This window comes from Bos taurus, chromosome 7 (assembly GCF_002263795.3).
Source record: "Bos taurus isolate L1 Dominette 01449 registration number 42190680 breed Hereford chromosome 7, ARS-UCD2.0, whole genome shotgun sequence".
Classification (NCBI taxonomy): domain Eukaryota; kingdom Metazoa; phylum Chordata; class Mammalia; order Artiodactyla; family Bovidae; genus Bos; species Bos taurus.
The window spans coordinates 62,231,742-62,252,088 of NC_037334.1; the positions used below are offsets into that span (position 1 = coordinate 62,231,742).

The window sequence follows — 20,347 nt, forward strand, 5'->3', positions numbered from 1 at the left end:
TTATATCCGATGCCAGTGCTCTCAACTCAGTGCTCATAATGAGATCAGAAATTTGCCCACACAGGCTCCCACATCCCTCTCTGTCAGGCATGCCTTCTCCCCCTGCAGAAATTCTCATCCAGTTTTATAATAGATAATTCAGCCATGCAGGAGACAGATAAGGTGGGCATGAAATGTGAAGGAATCAAGAGGAAACTGACGGACAAAAGATAAAAAGAACTAATGTTAACTGAAAATGTGCTCTACACTGTACTTCTATTTACCAGTAAGAAAAAATATTCAGATAGGTAAAGCAGGCTTGCCTGAAGTCATACAATCTTTTGAGTAGTTGAGCCAGGATTAAAACCCAGACAATGTGGTTCAGTACCAAAGTCTTTCCATGATACCAAATTTTCAGTAAGGAAAAATAAATGTTTCAAGAGGACTAGGAGACATGGTCAAGAAGCATCAGTTTCAAAAGGATTCTTCCAAAGATACAGATCAACTTATATGCTTGAAATGGGAAAATGTGCAACTATCATCTTTGCTGGATCTGATCAACCTATCCTTCCATCTTCGTATAAGAATTTTACATGTATCTTTAGGGGGTCATCCTAAGCCCCTCACCCCACTTTTTTTTGGTCGCACTGTGCAACTTGATCTTAGTTCCCTGACCAGGAACTGAACCTGGGCCACAGCAGTGAAATTGTTGAGTCCTATTATTAGGAAACTCCCAAGCCTTTCCTTGTTAATGCAGTTTCTTGGAAATGATTTTTTTTAAATCAAGCTTTCGTCATGTCCTTTATAGGGAATTAATGTATATGACCAAAATGATGCCAAGTTAATATCAGCAATTTCACAATGTTTATTGTTATGGGGCATAATAAGGAATATATACTTTGCCAACATTCTATATACATAATTTGTTCTACTAACCATTCAATTCATAACTTTAAAAGCTCTACATGCTATGGTGAAATGGCCTTAATTTATGTAATTATTTTCCATCATGTCTGCTGAGTTAGGTATCACCACATTACAGATATGAATTCTCTTGTAAAATTTTCTCTATAAAGACGCTGTCAAGAAATTTATCAAATTCATCAAGTTCCTGTTATATATTAAGCCTTGAGCTAATACTGAAGGCTTGTCTGTGTTTTTAGTTCACTATGATTTTTACCACTGCTATGAATTCTCTGATGTACAGTGAGTTGTGATTTCTGGATGAAAGCTTTCCCACATACAGCACACCGATAGGGTCTTTCCCCAGTGTGAATTCTCCGATGTAAAACAAGATCTGACTTCTGAGAAAACGCCTTTCCACATTCAGCACATACATATGGTTTCTCTCCTGTATGAATCCTCTGATGACCTGGGAGGTGAGACTTTTGAGAGAAAGCTTTCCCACATTCAGTACAAACAAAAGGTTTTTCTCCTGTGTGTATCCTCTGATGTCCAATGAGATGTGATTTCTGACAGAAGGCTTTTCCACATTCATTGCATTTATAGGGTTTCTCTCCAGTATGCGTTCTCTGATGTATAATGAGCTGTGACTTTCGGGAGAAGGTCTTCCCACAAGCAGTACATTCATAAGGTTTCTCCCCAGTATGAATTAACTGGTGTGTAATGAGTTCTGTCTTTCTGCTGAAGGCTTCCTCACACTGAGCACATTTGTAGGGTTTCTCCCCAGTATGAATTCTTTTATGTATAATGAGGTGGGACTTCTCACAGAAGGCTTTCCCACATTCAGTACACTCATAGGGCTTCTCTCCAGTATGAGCTCTATGATGTATAATCAGTTGTGACTTCTGGGAGAAGGCCTTACCACACTCTCTACATTCATAAGGTTTCTCTCCAGTGTGAATTCTCTGATGTATAATGAGGGGTGATTTCTGGGAGAAGGCTTTTCCACATTCACTACATTCGTATGGTTTTTCTCCAGTATGAACTCTCTGATGTATAATAAGGGATGATTTTTGAGAGAAGGCTTTTCCACATTCAGAACATTCATAAGGTTTCTCCCCAGTATGAGTTCTCTGATGTACAATGAGGTGAAACTTCTCACTGAAGGCTTTCCCACATGCACCACAATCATATGGTTTTTTCCCAGTATGAATTCGTTGATGTACAATGAGCTGTGACTTCTTAGCAAAGGCTTTTCCACATGTAATACACACACAGGTTTTCTCCTTGGTGTCAACATTCTGATAAAGAATAATGGATTGTTTCTTGCTGAAAATATTTCCATGCTCATTATCATTACAGGGAATTACTCCATTGTGAAGCTTCTCAAGGTTAGAATTGGCCACATTGTGGATGAATGATTTTCCACATTCAAAACTTTCATCAAGGTTTGTTCTTGAATTGTTCTTGTTACAACTAGGTAGGTCAATATTAGATTTCGAGTTCTTTTTAAAGGAATCATAGTTATAGGGTCTGTTTCTTGAAGCATCTGACTCTATGCACTCTTTAAATATTTTCCTCAGTGCATCATATCTGTAGTCTGACTCTACAGTCATTGTTTTGTTGTTGATGACTGTTACTTGTCTGGAAAGTCTGTTTTTCTGACATCTCTGTAACTGGCCATCACTTTGACAGACTTTTAAAATGGAGTATAATGAACCATCCTTTATGACTCCTTTCAATATCTTATTATGGAAGGAAACAGACCCCAAAATACATGATTGGGGGTTGTCAAGGTTACTCTTCCTGTCTAAAAAAAAAGGAAAATTAAAAAGTCATAAAGAATAATTAACAGAATACAGAGGAGTATAAAAAATGATTGATCTAATAAAGGTGATGAACCCAAACAGGGACGAGATGCCATTTCAGAAGACAGTAAAACATACACTATGATCAGGGTAATAAATAGACAAAGATGTTAAAGAGAAATATTCATGAAAAAACTAGACCTGAAGGAGACAGAAAACTATCTGAGTTATTATCACTCTAATCTTGGATTACTCTTTTAGAATCTTCCCATTTCTCCTGCTTTCAGAATGTAAATGCTTTTCACCATTCAAATTCATTTATTTTATAAACCATCTGTTATATACTTGGCTAGTATTATCCTGCCACCTCTAGCTGAAGAAACAAGGTCTCTTCTGTACTCAAAATATTTAATCTCCTCTTATTCTACTTTCCTAATTAACAACTAATATAAACAAGAGAAAAACCCAAGATCATGCTGTGGATTCAGTACCAGAGTCACGCCAAGAATCCAAGCTTGAATTCCACTGTTCCTTCTATATATTATCAAATAAAACTAGCAAAGTTCTCCCAGAAAAGCCGTATTTCCCTATCTTCTAGGTTTTGTTCATATATTCTTGCCCACCTTCACCAACAGTTTGCCTTCACCTCCCTTTCTCATCATCATCAATACTCAATTTATCTTTCAAAGCAGCTACAGCTGCATGCTCTGAAAAATGCCTTTTCAAATTCTGTTGTATTTCTTTAGACTCTAATTTTCTCTGAACTTTTAAAAACAGTAGCAGTATTTGACATTTAATTTTGTAATGCAACCTGTGTTTTTAGAAGAAATTTGCCTTCTATTGCCTATTAAGCCTTTTCATAAAACGCATTAAATATATAAAACAATATACATTTAATACAAAAGATAGAATATATAGAATAGAATCAATAAGAATAGAATATAGAATCAATAAGAAATAGCTATCCCCTATAAAGGTTCACAGTTATTTAATTGATTAATTATTTGTTGAGTGCCAACTAAATTTTCAGTACAGGAGCAAAGAGTAAGAGAATTCACTAAGGAGAGAAACATAAGCCTCAGGCATCAATCAACCAAAATAAAAACAAAACAAGCAAACTAATATTTCACTTACCTAGTCGCCCATCTGCCTGACCTTCATATGGACAGATCCAATTTGGTATGTCTCTTTTAATGATCCATGGATCTTCTCCTTGCTCCAACTTGGAAATGACATCTGGTTTGGAAACTGGATGCCCTATTAAATAGAAATCAGAGGAATTGGGATAGACTGCACAGAAGGCAAAAGAGAAGATGCAGTTTAAGGAGGTCTACAATGAAGTAGTTCATTTAACCTTCAGAAAGTAATGACCTCCATTGGGGAAGGTATTAAGATCATCAAAGTCATTATATACACAACAGGAACCACCTAACTATAGTGACTGGTAAGGAAAGGTACTTGACTGGTCAAGTCTGAGTTATATAGGGAAGTCACTCTTACCCATTGAGACTAGGTGGCTATAGTTCTCCAGCATCACATCCCTGTATAGGGTCTTCTGAGCAGAGTCTAGTTGCTGCCACTCCTCCTGGGTGAAATCCACAGCCACATCCTTGAAAGATACTAATCCCTGTAACAGTAATATCCCTGTTCAATCTAAAGTCATCATTCTTATCATTTCTACTATAGCATGCAAAATTATACCTACACTTAGTTTTGTATCAGAGTATTTGGGAGACTCAATGTCAAATCCCGCCTTTAACAAGAGCCAGACAGGACAGGAAAACAAAAGAGGTAAATCATAAAATGCCTACCTAATACAAATGGTAATTTAGTAAGTGATAAAGCAGCATTAAAATAGCTGAAAGAAAGATGTATTAGCCAATGAATAGTACCAAAACAACTGGAAAGTTAACAGGAAAAGAATAATGTTGAATTAGTATCCTAGAAACTGAGTTCGTATCCTAGAAACTGAGCTGTATACCCTAGAAATTCATAAGGTGAAGTTCCAACCCCTAGAACATCAGAATGCGACCTTATTTGGAAACAGGGCCTTTGCAAATATAATTAGTTATATGAAGTCATTAGGGTGGACCCTAACCCAATATAACTGGTATCCATATAAAAAGGAGACGTTTGAACAGAGTCACACACACATAGAATGAAGACACCAGAGGAAAAGATAAGTTATCTATAAGCCAAACAGAGAGACTTAGAACAGATCCTTCCCTCGAGCCCTCAGAAGGAACCAACCCTGCTGATAAGCTGAATTTGACTTACAGCCTCCAGAGCTGTGAGACAAAAAAATTTCTGTCATTTAATCCATGCAGTTTGTGGTACTCGGCAATGCCAGTTCTAGCTGTCATAACGAAGTATATCAATTATAATACAATGATATCTTATGTCTTAGAAAAAAGAAAAATATATATATTCTGAATAAGGAAAAATTTTAATTTTAAAAATACCCAAAACTATAAAATAATAACAAAACCTGACTGGGAGGATTTTTATTAATAATTATAGAGAAGGATTTTTAAAGTATAACACATAAAAATTTTTTGAGAAGAGCCACATTTAGAGAGTCAGAGAATGTCAGAGTTCTTGAAGACTCTAATCCAATCCCCTCATTTCAGAGGAAAGAAATCTTAGCTTCTTCTAAATCTAACAATTCTCCTACATATATGGAATAGCTAGGAATATAATGAAATACATCAATTATAATAGCAATATTGAAAAAGAATACACTTAAGAAATAAGCAGGAAACATTCATGAAAAAGCCAAAACAAATTATTGACATGACACTGAAATAAAGGACTTGGGTAACTGTAGAGCCATGGACATTTCTGGAGGGTAAACTAATGGTTTTAATCATGTCACCATTATGTATGTTCACAATAGTTGTCACCTAATAGTGGAATCTAAATGATTTGTATTATTTAAAACTATTTTTAAGGGTTTTCCCCTAATTATTCTATTATCAAATGCTTCTTTCAGAATGAAAAAAATTAAATATCAACATTCCCTTGCTTAAAAGACTCCTTTGGTTCCATCTATCTATCTATCTATTTATTCTCATCTCAATCATCTCAATCTTAAGGTTTCTCTCATCCCACACCATCAACCTACCACACATTTAGTTTGTTCCCATAACAATCCCTTTAGTTTTCCCACTTTACATATGAGATAACTCTCATGAGAGATAACTCTCATCATAAAGTGGTTAAGTCACTTTGTGCCAAAGGTTACACTAAATATATATGACTGGTCAACTGTCAGATTTAAAAGCAGGTATCCTGACTCAATACCTTGGTTTTTTGACCACTGTACTCCACAATGCCTTCCTTGATACTGTAATTAAGACTTTTTTTATTTTATTACATTAATATCACCTTTAGACAAACTTTCCACAAAACACCTCCACTTTAGTTTTCCTCAAATTCTCAGCCTTTTCTACTTTTGCAAATGCTGTTACCCATCCTCATCCTACTTCCTTCATGATCTAAAGTTCAATCATTTTTTAAGCCTCTCATTCTTGCTTTCTCTATAAAGCTGGCTGCTCTTCCTTCACCACTATAAAATTTCCTTGCTCTCATGTCTATTATAGAGCTTTTATGTATTTTTGTTAGTTTCCACATCTATTTGCCCCATTTTTCTCTGTATTCTTCCCAAGAAAGAACCATGCCTAAATTTTGAGTTATTTCACAGCTAGCCAGCATCTGTGACATATACTGAATATTCAAGACATGTCTGCTAAAAAGGAAAGAATGAAAATTATAGAGAATAAAGCTCATACTTAATTAAAAATGGTTTTGCACACTTTGAATAATATTCCTGTGATCTAAAGGACAGCAGCACGAGAAAGATAATAAATGTAGAAAATAGAGGAAATCCATTCTGATAAGAAAATTCATAAATGTAATGCTAACATTCTAATTTTGCTTTATCAATAACACTAGAATGCTTTAATATACTATATATGTATAAGCTTTGTTAATTTTGAATAAAATACAGCACATTATCAGTGGAAAATTATATTTTTTGTATCAGTTACAAGGAATATTTACAGCTTGAGTGACTGAGAGAATGGAAGAGATGGAGGAGAAGGAAGGGGAATAGGTGTTAGAGGGAGAAAAGATACATGTGTGTGAAAATGATGACTTCTACTTCAGGACTGTATGGAAAAAATACAAATCTTTAATCCTAAAGGAATAAGCAAGTTAATTAGCCATGGTAGTTGAATCTACTGGGCCAATAAAAAATCCATACTTATCTTCAGAACATCAGGAACCCCTGCTTTCCAAAGCTTTGCAAGACAATTATATATTTTTTAAAATTATTTATTTATTAATAGTAATTTTTTAGATTCCATCTATTCATATAAGAAGGTAACCTTCATGTAAGGTTATGATTATCTTTTTTATTGGAGTATAATTGCTTCACAATGTTGTGTCATTTTCTGCTGTACAATGAAGTAAATCAACTATATGTACACATATATTCCCTCCCTCATGAACCTGTTTCCCACTTTCCCCCAATCTGACTGCTCTAGGTCATCACAGAGCACGGAGCTAAGCTCTCTGTGCTATACAGCAACTTCCCACTAGCTGTCTATTTTACACAGTTGTGTATACGTCAATCCTACTCTACCAATTTGTTTCACCCTCCCCTTCCCACCCCATGTCCATTTTCTACATCTGCATCTTATTCCTGTCCTGCAAACAGGCTCATCTGTACCATCTTTCTATTAACAGATTCCATAAAGATGCATTAATATATGATATTTGTTTTTCTCTTTCTGACTTAGTCCTTCCTATGACGGACTCTAGGTCCATCCACATCACTACAAATGACTCAGCTGTGGATCTTAGTTCCTCAACTAGGGATTGAATCTGTGCCCTGTTCAGTGGAAGCTCAGAGCTCTAATCACTGCAAGGGAATTCCTGACAATTATATTTTAAGGACTACTTTTTGAAAGAAATAAATATTTTGGAAGACCATTCAAAACATATCTATTCTGTATTATCTAGACTTTGTTGATAGATAAAACTGGACAACAGGAAGCCTCTATACTCTGTCTAGTCCTTTAAAACAGAGGTCAACAAATTTTTTCAGCAAAGTAGATATTTTCAGCATTTCAGGCCATATGGTGCTTGTCCAACTCTACCACTGTAGTACAAAAAAAGCCATAGACAATATGTAAACAAATGCCTGGCTTTACATGGCTGTGCTGCCAGTAAAACTTTATTTACAAAAACAGAAAACTGAATTTGCCCCACAGGCAATAGTCTGATGACTCCAGCTCTAAAGGATAAAGTTACAGAGTCAGGCTATGATGCTACGATAACTTCCTTCTAAAAGAAATCACTCTATGATACAGTTACAAATTTATTATTGCATTTACCACAGGAGTGTTGGTGAGAACACTGTATATCCCATTACTGAAAGGAAGATCCAAAACTAAAAGTTGTTTCAGTTTTATACGGCAAGAAATAATTTCTTCCTATGGGAAATGTATCTTCTTTCTCTTTAGAGGACTGCAAATCATGTTAACTGATGATGTCAGCAAAAAGGTAAGAAAAACTGTACACCAACTTTTTAAAGTGGTTTCAAGCCAAATTATCTGCATAATTACCTAGCAATTTTTCTAGGTCTGGATCTTTATTTTGGCTATCTTTCCCTGATCTAAATTTTAGCTATCTTCACTTTTCCATTTGATTGTATTTAGAACCAAAAAAGGAAATTTAAAAAATTAAAAATTAAAGCAACTCACCTGGGACTTCATCTTTTTCTGCTCTCCTCTAAAATGGCAGATGCCTAAAAAGGCAAAATTGGTGATTAGAAGGGTATTTTCACAGATCGGATGCAAAATGCAGCTTCTATATTCACCAGTCTAGAAACAACGACCACAGAAGTTAGGGAGACGATAAGCAAACCTGTGAGAGAAGATAGTTTGGTCTTCATGGAAAAATTAGCAAGTATAATGTGAAGTAAGCTCTCTTGTAACTACATACTTTGATCATACAGAACTTGGACAAGGTTTTTTAATTGTATGGATGTGAAGATATGTTTCTTTTTGATTTATTAACAACTTATTTCCCCCCTGCCATTAACCAGCAATTCCATTCGCAGGAGTTCATAAGGCAACACACACACACACACACACACACACACACACACACACACACATATATATACACACACACACAAACATACCAAGATAAGTTCCCCAACAGCTAATGAGCAAATCAAAAACTGAGAAATGTATTCCCTTATTCCCTAGAAAGGAATAAGCAGATAAAATCTAATCTCCCAAGAGCTCTTATATTTTCTTTGCAACTCAGCAGACACTTCTGCCAATCAATATGTTTAAACTTTTCTTGTCGATTCCAACAGTATGGATGTCTGCATATAAAAATATTAGTAAGTTGGGACCATTGATACAAGGGAATATACCCTAATACAGGAAGGTACATACCTGGTAAATCCTTCTCAGTCCCACAAGGAGTCAGATAGACAAGATTTAACTGGTTCAGAGGAACTGAGTACTCCAGCCACAGGGATACTGTTTTATATCGGGTATTCTAAGCTTTGTCAAAATAGATCTGTAAGGAAACAATTGGGAGAAATAGTCATACTTACCTCCAGGCACCCAGCAGTTGTTTAATAAATGTTTCTTGAATAAAATACAAAATGATTTCAATAAATTTAGACAGAGGTAGGACAAAAATCATAATTTTCATAATAATCCTATCCTTTCTGATTTGTTTGTTACTGTTTCAAAATGATCATTTTTGTTAGGGGTACCAGGTTAAGGGCATGGTGATGGGTTGAGAAGGGATGTGACCTGAAAGGTTGCCTATGACCTGTGGAAATTTTAATTTATGTAAACGAAAACTAGGCTATCATCCAGGACACCCTGGTCATTACTTCTTCTTCCAAATCTCTGAATCCTGGGGCCTAGCAATCACATACTCCACAGAACTCCCCCATGCCCACCACATCACTGACTGCCACATGGACGCCCTCATCATTTAGTCCACAGCCTCCTTCATCAATCACTGATTCTTCAGAGTCCCCTAGATTCCTGACCCAGTCAACACCAGTCAGTCCCCCTATACACCATTTCTGATCCCACAGGTAATCCCATCACTGACACACCGTTATCCAATTACTAATCTTATAGCTAACCCCATCCCTGATTCCCAAATAAACCCAACGCTAATCCTACATACCTTCCCTACCAGTGACTTCATCAGTCTCCAATCACTGACACTCACGGACCCCTCTTATCCCATTACCAATTCAAAAGACACTCATGACCACACATGTCCGCCTTCCGACCTGCAGTTCCAGAAACGCCCATCACGGCTTAACCCAAGACGGCTGAGTTCTCCCGCTTCCTGTCTGGGTGAGCAAAGCGCGGGGCTCCCCGGCGTGCGCTGTTCCGTACAGTGGAGTTTTGCCCACTCTGCACCCTGGGCGGCTTTGTTCAGGAGGCAATATGGCCACTCCCGTGCTATATGTCTCAATGGGAGCCGCCATCTTGCGAGACTGGTCAGTTCCGTACAAGCAGAGGAATCCAGTTTACTCAGCGCCTGTGTCTGGGCTGTACCACAGAGGCAGCAAGGGGAGGGGGGAAAGATAACATAAAAGCGGATTATACAAACCTGTAACGTAGAAAATTTTGCAGAGAGATTTTACAGGATTGGGTAAGAAGTCTGAGTGATAATGTCCCCCACTAGAAGGCTGCGTTTGGTAAAAGACAAATAATTTGCAATAGTAAAATATTCTCACTGGCGACTTTACTTAAAAGTGTTTGTAATTGGCGCAACCCTATACCAGGAGATTCTACTTGCTGAGAGGGGTGAAAATGTGGAATGGAAATTCCACTGTGGGGGAAATCCGCCAAAGTGGTGGAAGAGTTCACCAAGGAGCAAGGAAATAGGATATACATTAATAATGAAATTTACGTTAAGAACGATTATAAAGAGTTCTCTAGGGTACACAATTACTGCACTAACTGCAAAGGCCGACTGAAGAAAATAAAAGTGAGAGAAGATGAAGGGAGAGGAGGCCTCTGTCATAATGAAAAAATAAAAAAGCCATCAGATCAGATCAGATCAGTCACTCAGTCGTGTCCAACTCTTTGCGACCCCATGAATCGCAGCACGCCAGGCCTCCCTGTCCATCACCAACTCCCGGAGTTCACTCAGACTCACGTCCATCGAGTCAGTGATGCCATCCAGCCATCTCATCCTCTGTCGTCCCCTTCTCCTCCTGCCCCCAATCCCTCCCAGCATCAGAGTCTTTTCCAATGAGTCAACTCTTCGCATGAGGTGGCCAAAGTACTGGAGTTTCAGCTTTAGCATCATTCACGCAAAGAAATCCCAGGGCTGATCTCCTTCAGAATGGACTGGTTGGATCTCCTTGCAGTCCAAGGGACTCTCAAGAGTCTTCTCCAACACCACAGTTCAAAAGCATCAATTCCTCGGCGCTCAGCCTTCTTCACGGTCCAACTCTCACATCCATACATGACCACAGGAAAAACCATAGCCTTGCCTAGCCGGACCTTTGTTGGCAAAGTAATGTCTCTGCTTTTCAATATGCTATCTAGGTTGGTCATAACTTTCCTTCCAAGGAGTAAGCGTCTTTTAATTTCATGGCTGCAGTTACCATCTGTAGTGATTTTGGAGCCCAGAAAAATAAAGTCTGACACTGTTTCCACTGTTTCCCCATCTATTTCCCATGAAGTGGTGGGACCGGATGCCATGATCTTCGTTTTCTGAATGTTAAGCTTTAAGCCAACTTTTTCACTCTCTACTTTCACTTTCATCAAGAGGCTTTTTAGTTCCTCTTCACTTTCTGCCATAAGGGTGGTGTCATCTGCATATCTGAGGTTATTGATATTTCTCCCGGCAATCTTGATTCCAGCTTGTGTTTCTTCCAGTCCAGCGTTTCTCATGATGTACTCTGCATATAAGTTAAATAAACAGGGTGACAATATACAGCCTTGACGAACTCCTTTTCCTATTTGGAACCAGTCTGTTGTTCTATGTCCATAGCGAGATATTATTTCTCTTCTATTACCTTGTTTTTTAAAAACAGTATTTTAAGTTTGGAAATACAGAGTGTTAGTAACAATGCCATGGGAACTTGGAATTCTCATATATTACTAATGGGACAGAAAAATGACATAGCCCTATATAGAGCTGGGCTTCCCTTGTGGCTCAGCTGGTAAAGAATCTGCTCGCAATGCGGGAGACCTAGGTTAGGAGGATCCCCTGGAGAAGGACAAGGCTAACCACTCCAGTCGGAGAAGGCAATGGCACCCCACTCCAGTACTCTTGCCTGGAAAATCCCATGGATGGAGGAGCCTAGTGGGCTACAGTTCATGGGGTCACTAAGAGTCGGACACGACTGAGCGACTTCACTTTCATGCATTGGAGAAGGAAATGGCAACCCACTCCAGTACTCTTGCCTGGCGAATCCCAGGGACAGGGGAGCCTGGTGGGCTGCCGTCTATGGGGTCGCACAGAGTCGGACACGACTGAAGCGACTTAGCAGCAGCAACCACTCCAGTATTCTGGTCTGGAAAATTCCACAGTCTGTATACTCTATGGGGTCACAAAGAGTCGGACACAACTGAGGAGTTTCACTTTCACTATATAGAAGACTTGGCAATAGGGTAGCAGCAGTGGTAACGAATCTGCCTGACAATGCAGGAGACCCCAGAGATGCAGGTTTGATTCCTAGGTCAGGAAGATTCCCTGGAGTAGTAAATGGCAACCCAGTCCAGTATTCTTGCCTGGAAAATTCCATAGACAGAGGAGCCTGGCGGGCTACAGTCCATGAGGTCGCAAAGAGTCAGACTGGACTCAACTCATAACTATATGTATTTGTTACCTATTGCTGTGTAACACGTTACTAGAAAGTAGCAGTTTGAAACTATAAGTGTAGTTAACTGTTTCATTGCTTCTGTGAGTTGAGAATGTAGGAACAGCTGACCTGGGTGGTTCAGATCTAGTCTGTCAAAAGGTTGCTGCACTCAAGCTGTCGTCAGCCAGGGCTGTAGTTATTTCAAGGCTAAATAACTGTAGATGTTTAAACTAAATTTCAAGGTTATGCTTCTAAACTAATGAAGAAGCTGGTGATAAGCCTCAGAATTTCCATTTCCAGGCTCAATTGCCCATCATAAGGGCATTTCCCTCAGCTACTCAATTATCCTCATGACATGGTGGGTCTTCCCTCTCTCAAGCCTGCCTCATAGTATATAAGCTGGCTTCTATGCAGACCAAATGAGTCAAGGGAAAGACAGTGAGAGAGCACACACAAGATAGATGCCATAGTCTTCTTATAACCTATACTAGAAATGACATCTCATTACTTCTGTATCCTATGTGCTGAAAGTGAATCATTAAGGGTGCCCACAAACAAAAGAATGGGAATTAAGCTCTACCTCTTAAAAGGAGGAGTAACAAAGTCTAAAACCACAACACTACATGTAAGTTTTTGCTTCTGAACTCAGAAACTCCATTCCAGGAATATATCCCAAATATACATTGCCCTCCCCCCCAAAATAGGTTACTCATTGAAGTACTATTTTTTTTTAATGGTGCAGTACTATTTTTAATACCAAATACAACAATCAACCCAAACATTTGCCAACAGGTCCAGCTATATAAATTACAGTATACATATAAAACATTAGTATTCAGCTGTAAGAGAGAGACAGAAATATCTGTATGTATTGCTATGGAGGTAAAGAGGATATAATGTTCTATGAGGGGAAAAGGTAGAAAAAATGAGAATAGTTTGTTATTATCATTTAGTTTCTAAAATGTGAATATGTATATAGTTAATTCTTCTTATTCATGGTAGCTATGTTCAATTAAGTTGCTACAAACACAGAACTAGTGAATACTGAACCATACCTCCAAAGGGAAATAAATCAATATAAAACAGATTTCAATCTTAAATTACAACTTTGTATAATTAAGATTATAACCTTAAAAAACAACTCATGTTGGTGGATTCTATTGTCTTTATTTTACCAGAAAAGCAAAGTTCAAAAGAGTTAAGTGATTTGCCTGAGGTCCAATAACAAAGGCCAGAATTATATTCAAACCCTGTCTGGCTGGCCCCAGAGCTGGAGTTTCTTGCACCACATTGCATTGCCCCTACTATCTTCATCATCTGTTCACCTCTGTGTAAGAGCTGGAACAAGAATGCAGAGCATTCCCTTGTTTAAACTCAGCTGGGAATGTGTGCATGGGGCAACTCAAATTTTTGGTACTCTGGGCATGTCTGCCTATGACTGAAAAAACACTGAATTTGATTTTTGAGGTTACAAATACATTTTAGCAAGTGGGTGAATTTGTAGATACAGAATCTGTGAATAATAAAGATCAACTGTATATGTGTTTACCTTAAAAAGCAAATGATGGAAAAATAAATCACCAAATAAAATATAATCTACAAAAGGTATTATTAGTTATCTTTTGAAATAGAGCAACTTACCCCAAAACTTAATGGTTTTAAACAACACACATCTATTGTTTCAAAGCTTCTGTGGGTCAGGAATCTGGACATGGATTATCTGAATCGTCTGCTTTGAGGTCTTCTACAAATCTATAATCAAGGTATTGATCCAGGCTGGGGTCTCTCATCTGAAGACTCAAATGACTCATTTCCAAGCTCAATTACATGATTGTTGGTAGAATTTAATGCCTCAAAGATTGCTGGACTAAGGGCATTCACGTCCTTGCTGATTGTTGTGAGGAAGCCACCCTCAGTATCTTGCCATACAGGACTCTCCAACTTGCAACTTGCTTATCTAGGGAGTCAAGAGAGGAGTCTGTAAGCAAGATGGAAGTCACAATCTTTTATAACCTTATTATATATGTGACATCCCCTCAATGTTGCCATATGCCGTTGGTTAGAAGCTACTTACTTATGCGGAGTATTTTATCAGGAGGTGGGACTCATTGGTGGCTATCTTAGATACTTCCTACCACGAGAGGAAGGAAATAAGATAGAAGGGACACAGATTGGATCTTATATTCTTTGAATATACCATAGTTCTGTTGATTTGACTATGTAACCATAAAAAAATTTACATATTTATATAAAACAAAATTAAATTTGATAAACCAATTCCAAATTCCTGCTTCTGACCAAAGTGAAGTAATATGGAATGGGTGGCAACATCCACCTGAACCAATGGAAAAACCAGACAAATGCATGAAATAATGATTTTAAAGGTATTAGACATCAGGCTGCGAAGGACAGTGATCCTTGAGAGATGGGAAACAAATTGAGGTGACCCTTCTGATTGCCCAGTTTACTGCCTTGAGAACATTTCCAGGTATGACATGAAAAGTGAGTCCAGGCAGGGGCCAATAGACTTCCAGAGTGGTAGAGAAAGAACTAACAGTACAGAGAGACCAAGGCAGCTATAGTCACAGAGCAGAGATCAAAGAGGAGAAAGCTGCACATAATGAGAGCTCCAGAGATTTGCAGAGGGTCCACTTCAAGTATTCAGGAGAGTACTGGTCAGTGCATGTATATAAGGAAAATTAGTGTCTGGGAAAAGAGACACTGGAGAGGAAGGAGGAAACAGTAACTGGAGTTCAAGATTAAGCCAAGATTAATGCCTGTTCCCATCAGCCAGACTGGAAAATTTCACAATTCACTGGGAAGAACACACAGAAAGGTCTTGCCTCAATAGTGGGAAATCATTAGTTCAACCTTTAAATCTTACTCTGATGCCAGTTAACAACTGTTTCCAAGTAACTTAGCTGAAATACAGAAAAAAGCATCAAAATAGGCACTGGAACACTAAAGTATCTATCATCCAACATGATAAAATTTACACTGTCTGCCACCAAATCAAAAATCATCAGGTATGTATAGAAACTGGAAAATGATACTCATAATGAAGAGAAAAATAAACCAAAGGAAAAAAATACAGTTCAGAATTAAAAAGATGTTGGAAATTGTAGAACTAGATATTAAGTTACTATAGATCTTGCACTCATTGAAACAATAATGTGAGAATATTATGAACTTCAGCCTCATAAATTTGGCAAGGTAGAAGAAGTGGATCATTTCTTCAAACACCAAAACTCAACTAAGATTAAAGAGATCATTTGCATGGCTCCATAACTAGAATTCTACAAAAATCTCAGTATTCCAAACCATTTTATCAGGAAATTGTTACCAAAACCATACCAAGGCAGTACAAAAAAAAAAAACAAAAAACCAACTACAGACCAATGTCTCCCATGAACTTAAAACATAAAAATACTCAATAAAATATTAGCAAACCAAATATAGTAATATAGCAAAAGAATTATACACTATAACCAAGTATAATGTATTTCAAGTATTCAAAGCTAGCTAAAAATTGAAAATTAACCAACAAGATACAAAGAAAAAGTAAATGGTTATGTCAATTGACAGAGAACTGGCATTTGCTAAAAATCTAGTACACATGCATGATTAAAAACACAAAACAAAAAACCTCTCAGCAAAATAGTAACAGACAAGAATTTTCATAACTTAATAAAGAGCATCTACCAAAAAAAACCCCACAGAAAATATAATACTTAATGATGAAAGACTGAATGATTCCGCTCTTAGACCAGGAACAAGAGAATGATGTTTGCTATCACCATTTTACTTCAACATAGTAGTGGAAATTCTACCCACTGAAATAACAAAAGAAAGCAAAATTAGAAGTGTACAGATAAGAAAGTAAAGAAATTAAACTGTCCCTACATAGAGATGACATAAATGATTGTTTATGTAGGCAATCCAAAGGAATTTACCAGTGTTATGCCTAAAACTAGTAAGTGAGTTCAGCAAAGGAACAGGATACAAGATACAAAAGTCAATCATATTTCTATATACTAATAATAAAAACATTAAAACAGAATAAAAACATTAATATCATTTTTAATCACTCCAAAGAAATAGAAACACTTAGACTTATACTTATCAAAACATGTAGAATCTTTGGGAATAAAATCACAAAATGTCATTAAAAGAAATAAAATAAATAGACATACCATGGTCACTGATTTGAAGACTATAGATAGTAAAGATATTAATTATCCCCAAATTGATCTACAGATTTAAAGCAATTTGTCTTAAAAATTACAGCAAATTATTTTTTGTAGACTTAGACAAAACTATTTATATGGAATTCCTTAAAGAACTAAAAACAGAGTTACCACATGATCCAGCAATCCTACTCCTGGGCATATATCCAAAAAAGATGAAAACTCTAATTTGAAAAGATATATGGACCCTAATGCTCAGAGCAGCACTATTTGCAATAGCCAGTTCATGGAAGCAACCTAAATGTCTGTCAACAGATGAATGGATAAAGAATACATGGCGTGTGTGCGTGTGCGTGTGTGTGTGTGTGTGTGTGTAAAATGAATTGGAATATTACTCATCCATTAAAAAGAATGAAATAATGCCACTTGTGGCAATAAGGATGGACCTGGAGATTATCAACTAAGTGAAGTAAGTCAGAGACAAATATCATAGGATATCACTTTTATGTGGAATCTACAAAAAGATACAAATAAACTTATTTATAGAACAGAAAAAGACTCACAGACATAGAAAACAAACTTAGAGTTACCAAGGGGAAAGAGAGGAAGGAATAAATTAAGAGTTTAGTATTAACAGATAGACACAACTATATATTAAACAGATAAATGAGGACCTACTGGGAACTAGATTGTCACAGGGAACTAGATTCAATATCATGTCATAACCTATCATGGAAAAGAATCTGAAAAAGAATATATTTAAATATACACATATATAAAAATTAATCACTTTGCTATACAACTGAAACTAACACAACACACAACACTCAACTATACTTCAATAAAAAGTTGGTTTTTGGGAAAAAAAAAAAAACTTACATGGACAGGAATAGGCCCTATTATAGCTAAAATAATCTTGAATAAAGTGGAAGGAATTACTCCCACAACTTCTATTAAACATTGTGCTGGAGGGTCTAGTTAGCACAATAAGGCAAAAAATATATTAAAACTATTTGGTTTGGAAAGGAAAGAGTAAAGCCACATTCATTTGTAGATAACATGATCTTCCATGTGGAAAATCTAATGCACTCTACAAAGAAAATGTTACTAGAACTAATCAGTAAACTTAGAAAGGTTGAATATACTAGATCAATATGCAATAATTAATTGTACTCCCATATATAATCAATAAATAATCAGAAATTGTGGGGGGAGGAGAGGGTGAGATGATGGGGAGAGTAACATGGAAACTTACATTACCATATGTAAAATAGATAGCCAGTGGGAATCTGCTGTATGACTCAGGGAACTCAAACAGGGGCTCTGTATCAACCTAGAAGGGTGGAATGGGGAGGGAAATGGGAAGGAGGTTCAAGAGGAAGGGGACTCATATATACCTACAGCTGATTCATGTTGGTGTTTGACAGAAAACAATAAAATTCTGTAAAGCAATTATCCTTCAATTAAAAAATTAATAAATTTTAAAAAATCAGATAATAACATTTTAAACATCTATGGCAAATTTTTAAATATGAATGATTTGGGGGCATATTTGACAAGAGATGTGAAACACCAATATACCAAAAACTATAAAACAATACTAATAGAAATTAAAGAAGACTTAAAGGAGCTATATGACATTCATGTGTCAGAGCCCTGGTGTTATAATGTCAAACTCTGCAAATTGAGTTATAGCTTCAGTGCAATCTATTCAAAATGGCAGCAAGCTTTTGAGAAGAAACTGACAAGGAAAGAAATAAAACTGTCCCTATATAAAAAGGACAGTTTTATATTCATATGGAAAGGAAAAGAACCAAGAATTGCCAAAACAGCTTTGAGGAAAAAATTAAGTTTGCAGCTTAACACTACCTGATCTCAAGAGTTATCATACACATGCTACAATAATCAAGAAAGTGTGGTATTGGTGTAAAGATTAAAAAAGTATAAATGAAACAGAGGCTAAAGGATGAAAACAGGGTCTTAATCAGTGATAAGCAAAATTTCCAAACTAAATAAAAAGCAGCAAGTGATGTAATTACACATATTTGGAACCCAGTGGACCATAACTAAAAGTCACTGGAAACTGGGAAGAATCCTTGGAGACTATCATTTTTTAGATATCCTGCCATGTTCTTCAGATATGTAATCAGTAAGCCTTGTTGTTGTTGTTCAGTCACTAAGTCATGTTGGACGCTTTGGGACCCCATGGACTGAAGCACGCCAGGCCTCCCTGTCCTTCACTATCTCCTGGAGCTTGCTCAAACTCATGTCCATTGAGTCAATGATGCCATCCAATCATTTTAACCTCTGTTGTCCCCTTCTTCTTCTGCCTTCAATCTTTCCCAGCATCAGTGTCTTTTCCAATAAGTAGGCTCTTCACATCAGATGTCCAAAGTATTGAAGTTTCAGCTTCAGCACCAGTCCTTCCAATGAGTATTTAGGGTTGATTTCCTTTAGGAGTGATTTGTTTGATCTCCTTGCTGTCCAAGGGACTCTCAAGAGTCTTCTCCAGCACAATTCGAAAGCATCAATTCTTTAGCCCTGTGCTTTCTTTATGGTCCAACTCTCACATCTATACACGACTACTGGAAAAACCATACCTTTGACTACACAGACCTTTGTCGGCAAAGTGATGCCTCTGCTTTTTAAGAGGCTTTTCAACTCTTTCTAGGTTTCTCATAGTTTTTCTTCCAAGGAGCAAGTGCCTTTTAATTTCGTGGTTGCAGTCACCATCCACATTGATTTTGGAGCCCAAGAAAATGAAATCTGACATTATTTCCACTTTTCCCCCATCTATTTGCCATGAAGTGATGGCACCAGATGCCATGATCTTTGTTTTTTGAATGTTGAATTTTAAGTCAGCTTTTTCACTCTCCTCATTCACTTTCATTAAGAGGCTGTTTAATTCCTCTTAACTTTCTGCCATTAGGGTGGTGTCATCTGCATATATGAGGTTATCGATAGTTCTCCCAGAAATCTTGATTTCAGCTTGGGATTCATTCAGCCCAGCATTTTGTATGATGTACTATCAGATCAGTCGCTCAGTCGTGTCCGACACTTCGAGACCCCATGAATCGCAGCACGCCAGGCCTCCCTGTCCGTCACCAACTCCCGGAGTTCACTCAGACTCACGTCCATCGAGTCAGTGATACCATCCAGCCATCTCATCCTCTGTCATCCCCTTCTCCTCCTGCCCCCAATCCCTCCCAGCATCAGAGTCTTTTCCAATGAGTCAACTCTTCGCATGAGGTGGCCAAAGTACTGGAGTTTCAGCTTTAGCATCATTCACGCAAAGAAATCCCAGGGCTGATCTCCTTCAGAATGGACTGGTTGGATCTCCTTGCAGTCCAAGGGACTCTCAAGAGTCTTCTCCAACACCACAGTTCAAAAGCATCAATTCTTCGGCGCTCAGCCTTCTTCACGGTCCAACTCTCACATCCATACATGACCACAGGAAAAACCATAGCCTTGCCTAGCCGGACCTTTGTTGGCAAAGTAATGTCTCTGCTTTTCAATATGCTATCTAGGTTGGTCATAACTTTCCTTCCAAGGAGTAAGCGTCTTTTAATTTCATGGCTGCAGTTACCATCTGCAGT

The 20,347-nt window shown here is 37.4% G+C and overlaps 1 protein-coding gene across 4 annotated transcripts in view; it reads right to left on the minus strand.

Annotated features, from left to right (window-relative positions):
• Positions 1–820: 820 nt before the first annotated feature.
• Positions 821–20,347, minus strand: part of ZNF300 (zinc finger protein 300) — a 43,364-nt gene continuing 23,837 nt past the window's right edge. The window contains exons 2-8 of one of the 4 annotated variants that reach the window (XM_015472324.3): positions 14,206–14,521; positions 10,030–10,294; positions 9,164–9,290; positions 8,459–8,502; positions 4,191–4,317; positions 3,825–3,947; positions 821–2,692 (exon numbers count right to left, since the gene is read on the minus strand). In XM_015472324.3, the coding sequence (XP_015327810.1) occupies positions 1,113–2,692; positions 3,825–3,947; positions 4,191–4,317; positions 8,459–8,470 (1,842 nt within the window). In that variant the 5' untranslated portion in view covers positions 8,471–8,502; positions 9,164–9,290; positions 10,030–10,294; positions 14,206–14,521 and the 3' untranslated portion in view covers positions 821–1,112. The other 3 variants (XM_059888795.1, XM_024995261.2, XM_059888796.1) reach the window with 3 other exon arrangements.